The sequence below is a fragment of the Leptinotarsa decemlineata genome, unplaced genomic scaffold, assembly GCF_025532065.1.
Source record: "Leptinotarsa decemlineata unplaced genomic scaffold, Ldec_3_MD MMD2_tig00078422_RagTag_RagTag, whole genome shotgun sequence".
Classification (NCBI taxonomy): domain Eukaryota; kingdom Metazoa; phylum Arthropoda; class Insecta; order Coleoptera; family Chrysomelidae; genus Leptinotarsa; species Leptinotarsa decemlineata.
Window position 1 is genome coordinate 6,461,869 of NW_027412747.1, and position 12,271 is coordinate 6,474,139.

At 35.3% G+C, this 12,271-nt stretch overlaps 1 protein-coding gene across 2 annotated transcripts in view; it reads right to left on the reverse strand.

Moving 5' to 3' along the window:
* Window positions 1–12,271, reverse strand: part of LOC111506332 (Adipokinetic hormone receptor) — a 330,108-nt gene that overhangs the window by 91,087 nt on the left and 226,750 nt on the right. For both annotated transcript variants that reach the window (XM_074186182.1, XM_074186183.1), the window contains one exon: window positions 679–805. In XM_074186182.1, coding sequence (XP_074042283.1) covers window positions 679–805 — 127 coding nt within the window. The remainder of the gene's footprint in view (window positions 1–678; window positions 806–12,271) is intronic.

Here is a 12,271-nt window from a genome sequence, read left to right on the forward strand (position 1 = left end):
CATACCCAATTTTCATTAGATTTTCAGTTTCAGAGAAAATGCAGAATATATCCAATTTCGGAGATCAGAAAAACCCAGTGTTGCTCAATGCGCCTTACGAGAATGGCCATAGATTGTTGAGATCAGTACTAGACAACCACATTTTTGGATGCTTCAGAAAGTCAAGACATAGCAAAATGTGAAGAGCTCATCTACAAGGAGATAACCAAAATATTTTTCTGACTCTTCATTTACAATATAGACAACTGATCCATCGAAAATATTCTATGGGTGTATTGTATCGCTATATCATAATGTTTTTCATTTCGATTTGAACTACAATTTTATTTTGGTTTCACTTTGCTGTTTCCACTTTATAAATGTTTCAATGTTGATATGTTCATTCTGATATTGATATTTGTGACTTCCTTTTGCGAAATTGATGAAATTTGAGTCGTTTCATCAGTTGAGCATCAGAGTGGATTTGAGGTATTATCTATGTTTATTTCCTATTATGTTCATAAAGTATCTCTTTAGAATATTCCTAATTTGCCAAAACCTTTTTGAACAGAAACATTCCCATTGGCAAATCGATGATTTATTATCATGCATATATATTTTATCTGATGTATGTGTGTGAAGAAGGCCGAAACAACAAATAAGTATGATTTTATATTTAAATTCTTTGTAGGTACTCACCAAATACTCATCACTTGATATGGAGTCCAACACACGAAAAAGACGAAAACGATTATTATCGTCATTTTCAGTGTCCTGATCTTAGCTTTTCCAAGGAACGGCAGACTTGATCTAGTTATACTATCAGCTGAAATTTTTTGCATATATATTATTGATATCTGATAATGAACATATACGATATAATATCAGATTACCGAACTGTTGAAAAAAATTTACTTTTGATAATGCTATTGATTCAATGAAAAATAAGTGGAGCTGAGTAAGTAGTAGGTACTTTTTCGAATAAAATTCAACAATGATAGTATGTCATTGTTGAATTTTGTAAATGTCATTTGTAAATATATGTTGTCATGATTTGGCCTTTAAAAGACACATGATGAAGGATTGTAATTGAATGTGATCAAATTACTTTAAATATGCAGCAGAATGTTTGATGACCATAAATTCGAGAATTCTCTGAGTTGAATCGAAAATGAGTTGCGAAATGTCTTCTAGATGTCATTTGATGACTGAAAATCAGTCAGATTTTGACTAATCCACGGAAACCAATCTGGCAGCGATTGGTGATGGGTTCAAAAATAGGGTTAAGTTCGATTTCCCCGATCGCCAGTTATTGACCCTGAATAGTTTAAAAATCTGTTTAAAATCTATATTTCCATTAATCAGCTGTCGCCCCCACACGAACGATAACTCTCAGAAGTTGAGAAACTTGTGCGAGCTAAGGACTTACCTTTCAATGTGGCGTACTCGAGAAAAATATCTGGTCGAGGCGGGAATCGAACCCACGGCCTTCCGATCGTGAGTCGGGCGCACTACCACCGCGGTCAATTCCACAACTAAGGATTTACGAAGTAATAGCTTTCAACATGCGATTTCTGGCGCGGATCTATAAAATAATAGAGGAAGCCATCAAAGTTTGAATTATTTCAGTATGGCTTATTCGATTTGTACTATTCCAAAGAAAAATACAGAAATTCACAACAAAATGGCGGGTATTTCTGTGTTTTCAATGTCAGTCTAGCAAAGATAGAGATTAAATAGGAATGAAATATAAAAAAAAACAAAAAGAAATAAGGAGAACTTGGTTGGTAGAATTGTAAGCCCTGTCAAAAATGGATCTATTGAAAAAACAACAACGCGCGACAACAATACTGTCGCGCGTTCTGCTAACCAAATCAGCATTATCAGGAGAATAATTGAAATGAGTTCAGTCTGTTCCGATGTACGACAAGTGTTCTCGATATGACTAAAAAAAAACAGATGAAGAATAAAAAAAGTTCATATCACAGAAAAAAAGTACAAGTATAATGTATATTCGGAGAAAACGGATAAATTTCATACATTAAGGGACAGAGTGAAAGGAATCAAGAATGAATTGAGTGAAATCAATAAAATTGTTATGGAAATGAAATTGAATGAACAGACCCAAGTGAAACTGCAAGATGAAACTTGAACAGTCAAAACCATGAGGAAAAGAATATTCCAGAAAGCAACATGATCGAATACCGAAGCATTTTGAAATCTTCGAAAAGGTAGCAGAAGGATTCTTAAAACATGTGGTTTTCTTAAGGACAAAACACAAGCACTACAGGGAAATCTCAGGCAGAGCGGTGCCTGTGTGAAAATAGCGATTCACATTGGATTTGAATCGCTGGAGATCAAATCCACTTGAAAAAACTTTCTCAGGAAGTTTATTCTACTCGAGCGCCGTTTTTCAAATGAAAGAGTTCTCAAACAGTGAAGTGCGAGGTGTACTGAGTTGAACCTCAAAACGATCAACAGCCACAGTCTGCCACGTATTTCCAATATGTACCGCTCTTGGTGGAATCAAATATGCCAAGTCACTTGAACACTTTCCGTGGAAGGATTTCAAATTTTTGAGTATATGGTGGTTCATGGCATTCTCCATAATTTTTGATATCACTGATAGCATATAGACTGGTCTATAGTTATTTGGAAATAGGTTGAACGCGAGTAATTTTCCAAGAAGAAGAAAAACCCCAGGTCAAAAAGTCTGCAAAATACTGGTGCGAGCTCATTTACGCACTTTTTGAGTACGATGACGGGCACTTCATCAGGACCAGAGCCTTGGTACTGGTATTAAGCTGTTTCAAAATTCACCTGAATAGACGTTGCCGGAAAGTAAATAATTTTTAGCTCTGTAGATTCTAGCGTGTAAAAGTGGGTGGTGCCTTTTCCAGAAAATCGACTGTGGAGTGGGACGCAAATTGTACATCTAGTAAATTTGCTTATTCTATGGCTGTTGTTGCAAATGAACCATCCGCTTGTGTAGTGGTGCAATTGTGGACTTCGTAAAGTTTTGATTAACAGCTTCAGCTACCGACCAGAAGGTAGACCGTTGGGGGCAAGCAGTTCATCCCTAATTCTCTAATTGTGAAGTTCTTTGCTTTCATTTCAATTGTACCAATTCAAGAGCCAAATGCATCGATGAAAAATTACGACAAAAAAATTCGAGATGACGACGACGATGACTAGGACGGCCTAACGTTTCAACGTGTGATCCAGCATGCCAGAAGTGAGCACTAAGCCGTATCTTCGTTAACTAAGCTAGCACCATCAGGAAAAAACGATCAAGAACATCAGATTTGGATGAACATGAACAACAAAATTCATATTGGGTGTAGTTTGAGGCAGAAAATTATGTGGTAACGAGGATCTAACGTTTCAACATGCGATCCCCATCTCTTATGAGGAACGTTTACAGTGTCATCGTCATCTCATTTTTTTGTCGTGCCGTATACGTAACCCTTCGTGCTCAATTTCAAAAACCGGCAACGCTTTATACTTTACATCGCCCCATTACCAACGAATTATTTCACAACCGACAACACTGAATCTATGATGCTTGCGCTGGCCTCACTGGTCATCCCTTCTCTTTACAATAGGTCACCTCGATAACATACCCATCTCTCTCAAACTTATACGTCAAACTATCCTCTTACTCTTACACACACACATCTCATGAAACATCAATTTCTACCCAGATCTAAAGATATTTCCCTATCTTTTACATGAAAATAAGATTACGAATTCCCTAGAATTCTACGGAAACCATGAAGTCAGGTTAAGTACAGAAAATGAGCCAGCTTTGAAGTGTGAACAATTTGAATTGCCCACTCTGCGCGCGGTAGCTTGTGATTGGTCGACTGGATGACGGCAAAAGTAGAGGATTGGGGCTGGGCACAAGAGGCATACGACTCCTTTTAGAAAGCAAAATAAAAGGGGAACAAGAAAATAAGGATTGAATGACTTTTAATCTCGTAATTTCGACTTGATACTCATAATTTTGAGTCAAAAGAAGAAATATGATTCCTTGAGTGCATTATGATTTACTACGAGGAGATGTTAACAGGAGGTTCGTGAAATTGTTGTGTGATTGAAATTTCAATGGAAATATGTGGTTGAAAGTGGGATCAACCTCTAGCAACCTCAAGGTTAATCATTAACTCTGAATCAATCAATAATTTCAGCAATAATCATTTCGAAATGATGTTGGAATAAGAACAAATATTTCAGTTGAATATTCATTTTTGAAGATGCTCGTGTCAAAGATATTTCATTGAATGTTACCATACTATTTATTATTTCTCATCTTCACACTTGAAATAATTTGTAGTTTTGAAGATCATATCATCGTCATATTTGTCATGATCAAAACAATAGAATTGAATAATACAAATGGATTTCTCTCTGATGTTCGTGAAGCTGCCGATTCATATTGTTTCACATGAAATCAAATTTTCCCAGGTAACTGGATGATTTTTCTCAAAAGAAGGATGTCCCAGAACTTTACGAACCGATAGAGTCACTGAAAATGAAGTAATGGAGTATTTACTGAATCAACAAATCGACCATGTTTTTTTGTATGGAAAAAGAATGCACAATCAAAGGATAGAATCTTGGTGGTTTATATTACGCAAACATAATGCATAATACTGGATGAATTTATTTCAAACTCTAATAGATGATAATTTATTTGATGCATCATTTCCGGACTAGTCTCTAGTTAAATTTTGTTTCATACCATTAATACAAGTAAGAGACGAGTTGTTGTTAATGAAATTTCAATTATAATTTATATTTCAGAGTGATCTTGATCAAGTATGTTTTGAATGGTGTATTTATAGAATACGGAAAACAAAAAATGATATTGCTCCAGCAGGGAGAACAAGTATATTGTATGCGATGCCTTCCCTTTATGGAGTTACAGATCACCTCATCAAGATTCCATCATTCGCTCTTGAACATTTTTTGTCGGAGTGTACATATCCCCGCACAGCCTGTGATGAGAACAAGAAAATAAGGATTGAATGAGTTAAATAATTGAAACAAAGAAGAAACAAAAAATTAGAGAGACAAAAACAAAAAAAATTAATAACCGAAAATATCTAAAGTGGGAGGTAAGGAGAATATGTAAAGTCGTATAGATATTCGAATATACAGTCGAATATATATACTCTTAAGATCAGCGAATCATCACCTCTTGGTCAGAGTACATCGATTTCAACAATGATTAATTCAACAAGTGTTATTTCTATCATCAACAATTCGATAAAGCAGACAACATCAATGGATAAAAATACTGCAAAACATTCCAAATATCAGTCAAAATTAATATCAAGGAATTCAGGAGGTTTTGATAATACAAAACAACTTAAAACATGTTCAATGGTGGTGATTTGGAAGCCGATGTGAACAACCAAAAGTTTCAATACTTGAAATGAATATACTAAAATCCAATTCGAATAAGTGTGAGGATTGTGTCGATGAGAAAATCGTTTGTTCTGAAGAAATGAATATTTAAAACTGGAATTCCCAAATAGTAGGATATGACAACAGAAAACAACAATTCGAAACACAACTACTTTTCTGGTTGATATGTATATTGAAAATGTAGTTGTTTATCAGCAAGAAGCATTTCAATTAAAAATATTTATTTCTCAGTATGTAGCAAAGCAAACTTATAGGAATATAAAGCATTAGTCAAAAAAAAAAAGATCAAGTGGACCATTTTCCAAACTACAAAAGGAGTTGTGAAATAAAGGGGGCATTCGCTCCAATCGACAGTTTAAAGTTCACCTATACTATACTGCCGTCCTAAGGCTAGTTGTCCGATGTGGCTATTATACATTCTGAGTTATTCAATTTTTAATGCTTAGGCATATATTTCTGTTGTTTTTCTTTTTCTCCTTCATGAAACAGGGGCAAAATGTTATTGGGAATAAATTAAATTATATTCTTAACAGTTCATTGGATTTGGAGGAGTACTTTGATTGCAATGGTAGATATGACAATATCACCAAGTGAAACACAACTTAACTCACTCCATATTTATTGTCCTATCTGATATAATTAGAAACAAGTATAAACACAAAAAATACAGGAAATATAAAATAACACCAACAAGAATTATTATTTTTCAACCATATGTTGCTCGTCATTTAAATCTGTAATAACATTGTCATTGACTGGTAAACTCTCCCAAAAGTTCATTCTATTTTGAGGTATATGAGACTTTAAAACTGTAATCAAATTACGCTTTCTTTCAGAAGTAATTCCGCGATATTGTGTCTTTACTACAGGATCAGTAAACGACCGTTTAATATATTTTTGACTCCAAATGCTGGCAATGTCTTGAAAGGTGTCTGAGAAATTAATTTTGTACTGAAAATGTTTTTGGTCTCTTTTGAATGAAAGCCCAACAATATCTTCAAGGTAAACGCGAGGAGCTAGTTTCTGTAATTTATATTTAGATGTATAATCCGTGAATGTAAAGAAGTTATCAAGATTCATTTTGATGACTTCGACTCGAGCAGAATTGGAACTCTGAACCACATTTCCAAAATCTTCAAAATCGTACACCTTCTTCTTACGTTTCAATGCTAATTCAACTTGATGATGGAATGCGTCGGCAGACATAAAATTATGACCTGGTTCAAAATATTTTACTTCAATATTTTCAACAGCTACTTGGGACGAATTGACTATATACATGAAAAAACTAAGCAGAGTCCAATTCTTATTTTGCGATGAACAATTGTCCAGCCAAATTACAATTTTTTTTGTCTCTGTTTGCTAAAAAAAATGCGTAGTAAGCAGACACAATATCGTCTTTGGTGCGACCGCTTATTGCTTCATGCCAAATTATTGCGTACGGATATGATTTTTTCTCCTTTCCTAGAGAAACGAAACTTTCATTGAATGCGATGATCCTCTGAGTAAAAATAATTTCTTTAAACATTTCGATGCGTGGGAGCATGATGACCTGAAAAAATATTACATACTTATAATTTGTGCCAAGCAGCCGTCAGTTATGTTAAACCTTTTGTAAATCCGCAGATACAATAAGATGTTCATCACCAATAATGCTTTCAGCGTCCTTTCGGTACTCTTGTCGTGCAGACATCGACTTCAAGTTATGTTTCTTCCACGTTGCGCAGTTTTCGCAGTTTTTGTTTTCTTCAACACTGTGGTGGGTCGAATCTCTATGTATATTGAATGCCTCGCATTCCCAACACTCCTCGTGTCCGTAAGAAATTCGTAAGAAATTCGTAAGAAAAGTTGCTATGTGGGTGGTTTTCTTGGAAATTCTTGTACATGAGCGTTATGGACACATCGCTAGCCAGATACAGCCGATTTGGCGCATGTTCTCTACGATAGTGTGAGATAGTGGGTCCAAATGACTTGATGTGATCCACGATACATTTTCTGTCTATTCTTTTTGGGACCTCAGTTCGCTTCTGAGTTCTCCCATCATTCAATGGTGCTATTAGATTTGGGTCTGTGCTACGAACATTTTTCAATAACCTATCATTTTCAGGCTCAAAGCCTAGTGTTGACAAAAGATATATTTTACATACTTCAACATCATTGCCACTTTCATTTTTTAAAGTATATTTAAAACTCCATGTTCTTCGGGAATTATTTCCAGATTCAACTGTTTGCCTTTTTTTTCCGATTTCATAACACAACCCGCAGCAAAAAGCCTCTGCTGTTCAATGGTTAGCGACCAAAACTGAGTATTAATGTTTTTTTGTCGTACAGCAGGTATATTTTGCGGACATTTCTTTTTGCAGCTACATGAACCTTTTACGTTGTGTGAGTTTATATAATCATCTTTTTTTTGTTTCTTTCTTTCCAAAGGGCCGATACTGAACTTTTTTCTCTTCCTGAGCTCTCCTTTTTTCGTATATTTTTCTGTTTCCGCAATTTTCATCGCTGAATTCACAACACCTTGTAAAATTTTTAAGATGAATGTCTCAGTGCCATTTTCGTTCAAACAAACGTCTTCATTTCCTTGTTGAGATGTAACAAGAATTTCTTGCTGTTCTTTAGATGAAACAGAATTGACTGAAGTCGCGGTTATCACATTTGGTGGACTGAGTATTATAATATTTGATATGATATTGATTTGTCCAGCTCTGCACGAGTTTTGTAAAGTTTCTGTTTCAATTTCTGCTATGTTACAGTTCAAATCCAAATTTAGGAATACCTGGTCTAAAATATCCGACAGTACAATGTTATGAACAAATGCTTCTGTCGTATCAATCGCATCTACATGGACCTGTGTATCTGAATTGGATGGCGAAAAACACATTCGTCGACGTTTTGATAATGTCTTATATATTTTTGGAAGTCGTAGCATTTTCATATAGCTCTGCTTTGTCATCATAATCATTGTCTTTCTCTTTTTGTCGTCTCTTTGGCCGTTTCTTACTTTTAAAAGAGTCGACTTTATGTCTAAATTCCTTATTCAAGGCCATTGAAATTAACTTTTTGCTACGGCTGCTCGTCATACTAACAATTCAATTTATAAATGATACATTATTATTATAGGTATATATAATTATGTAGAACAATAAAATCAAACTCACCCCTAATGTGATGTTAACAATGCCAAATAACAACCACTTATTTATGAAACAGTACAATCAAACGTGATGCACGCTGCATCTGATCACTTTTTTAGAGGTTATGGCACGAAACTGACATTCATGATGACATCAACTCAACCTTTCTGGTACATACTTGCTTGAAAGAATTGTCCTAAGTGTCGCAGATAGGACTTATTGAACTAGCATCGCCTCAAATTTCCAACGAACTTTACACATTGCTAAGGTTATTTGTCCTAAGCTAAAACATATTTGAAGATAGGACAAACTATCTAAGTATATTACACAACTGACTATTCGATTTAGGAAAGCATGTTATATTTTCACATAGGACAAGATATTTAATGTTATATTGGGTTTATTAAAGTAGATAGGACTTTGTGATTTTGTAGATAGCTAGAGAATACAAAGAGCTTTCCAACAGTACCAATATCACAAAACTGTAAATTTTGCAGTTAGGACAACTACTCTTAGGACGGCAGTATAGGTTCGTTCCAACCAGCGTCAGAAACAGTTTCTGACAGTCAGGATTCTGCGCAGTAATGTGATTGCATTCCAACGTGAGTTTCCAACCATTAGTAAACTATCAGTTTTCTGTTCCATCCAAGATTGAAACCTGTTCGAAATCTATCAGAATGGTTTGAGGATTATCTTCTAACCATCAATCTGACGCATGCGTATTCCGTATTACTGTTTCTGTTTTATGTTCATGCAACTTACAAACACCATAACCTGCAAAAATTGTTATAAAATAAATTATGTATTTGCTGGCGCAGGAAAAATTGGGAATTCTTTAAGTGAACCTATAATTTAACCAATTACACAAATTAATTATTGCGGTGACCTCCCAGTTCCATGTTGATAAGTAAATAGAATAGAGATATAAAATACTGCAACCTTCTTTTACTCTCCAGAAATACACTTGATTAGATTTACTTTTAAAGAATTGAAGGGTTATATTTTTAGGAGTGACATTCGTTGTAGAATGTTTGAAATACAAACTGAGTAGAGAAAAGTATCTTCTGTATAATTATAGAAGTATTTGTTTCGAAAAAAAATTTTTTTCTTTTGTGTAATTCAATGTTTATATGAAAGTAGCTGTTTCAGGAGGACATTCTTTCAGTTTGTGTCTGAAAGTTACTTCTTTGCATGATCTACACATCCATGTATAGAGTTACTTATTTTCAAATTGATTACTTCCTTCCTTTCTTTGGAAGATTCCCTCATCGCCTTTTTTTGTATCAAGATGGAGTAGTAGAAAGCCAAAAACTTTCTTTCCCAAATTATTTTTAAAGGTTATGTTGAAATTCCATGCCAAACTTCAGTTGAACTATCAGCTGTTCCAATCAGAAATTTCAAATTAATCAGAAACCAATATTTACCAGACATGCGCGTTGACAACGATTTACAAACAGTTGGAAATCTGTTTGTGACTCAAGGTTGGAACGAACCTTATAATTCCCAAACAGTAGACACTGAATTCTCAGAAATGAATAATGTTTTTACCCTGATCTGTCTTTTGCATTGCCTTACTGAAATTATACTAAACAAATGAGTTTTTTTTATATTACTGAATATTACTACCACAAAACCGTTATTTTAACACCTGGACACGTGTTTCGAGGAAGATCTTTCTCTTGAAGATGATCTCTTTGTCATCGAAACACGTCGAGGTGTTGAAATAACGGTTTGGTGTTGGGAAAAAACTACAGTAATATGCATTACTACACCAAAGGTTCCAAACAGTGCATCACAAGTAAATCATGTTTTAGTTTTAATCCAATTATAGTGATTTTGAGAATGTAATGCCTATTAGTAGGGAATTGTACATTAGGTGCAGAATATTTGATTGTTATATTGAATTACTAGTTGTTGCCCGCCGCTTCGCCCACGTACAATTTGGTAGTTGTAGTACTAACATAGTACTAGTACATAGTACTATGTTGCTGTATCGCTGATGTTCCAATGTTTTGACAGAATCAGAATCAACGAACTTGGGCGTGCGCAGCGTTTTAGAACAGTGCTTTCAAAAAACTGTTCTACAGCGCCAATATTCTGACAGAATCAGAATCAACGAACTTAGGCGTGCGCCGCGTTATAGAACAGTGCTTCCGAAAAATTGTTCTACAGCGCCATCTGGTGACGAGTTACAGAAAAATTGATAGCCTAAAAGCCTTCTCTATGAAAAATTACTCATACATGTCAAGTTTCATCACGATCGGTTGAGCGATGTAGAAGTTTATCACTTACCAACCAACCAACCAACAAACATCCATTTTTATATATTAGATGTGCTAAAATTTGAATGTGTAACAAACGTTCATAAGGAATGGAGAAGGAGGTGGACTAGTGAATTTGTCTGAACAGCAAGCAGTGGAGCGGAAAATCGACAGTAGTGAGGTCAGTATTGAGAATTATTATCCAAGCAATAGTGTTGTTACAACTGTAGACAACTAGAGTATTTTTGAATAAATTGATGGAAATACTAAGGAATAAAATACTGTAGAATTGGCCGCGGTGGTAGTGCACCCGACTCACGATCGGAAGACCGTGGGTTCGATTCCTGCCTCGACCAGATATTTTTCTCGAGAGAATTCATCTGGTTGAAGCTGGGATGATTTTGCAACCGTGTTAGGAATCACACGTTGAAAGGTAAGACCTCGTCAGTCCTTAGTTCGCACAAGTTTCTCAACTTCTGAGAGTTGTCGTTCGTATGGGGGCGACAGCTGATTAACGTAAAAACAGACTTTAAACAGATTTTTCAAACGTGAAGAGCTGGATGTGTGTGTCAATCTCCGAATCGACCATGGTAAGAGGATCGACAATAAGTTACCAATATCAGGAAGAAGAAAATGATCGCAAATGATCGAGGAGAGACTCAGGTCGCCCATATTCGAGAGAAAGCGCATATCATCGACACTAGCATTAAAATGAATATTGAAAATTACGACTCAGTAATAGAGAGTACGCGTATGGAATCATATGAGAATGAAATTGGACTCTAACAAAAATACAAACAATGCAGAACATGCAACGTTCTGCTACCGAAGAGTGAAATTCATAGACCATGGACCAAATCAGAATTATTCAGAAGATAGTTAATTGACGACAAATCGTCAATGTCTTCAATTTTTCAATGATAACAAGATTCAATGAGATTTTCAAAATGTCGCGATAGCCTTTCAGTCTTACCAAGTGTATGAGTCAGAAGAAGTGCAAGAACAACTCCGTGCTAGGTACCACTGTACCAACTGTTGCCGCGGTGTTGAAGAATGGTACGAATAAAGCAATTTTTGCACTTCGAAGAAAGACATTTGACCCAAAAAGCAGAGAATGAAATGGAAGCGATTACCAGTGACCAGATGAAGAAGTGTTTGAAAAAGATTGTCTGTACTTGATAACCATGAAACTGTACGATATGGTCTAACACAGCTATTTAACCCCACGGAACAAATCAATAATTGTAAACGTAGAAAGTTTTTTACATACAATTATGACGATCCTTCAAATAATTACGCTGAACCCAAGCAAGTGAGTTACACATGAAGCGTTAGTTTGAAGAGGTGTATCGGAATTTTTTTGAAGGCAACAATGGAACATTTGGAAAAGTATAACGAACCACTCGTTGATTCTTCTAGATGGAATGGAAGCTGAGAATATTCAAGCGCATGAAGTTGTCG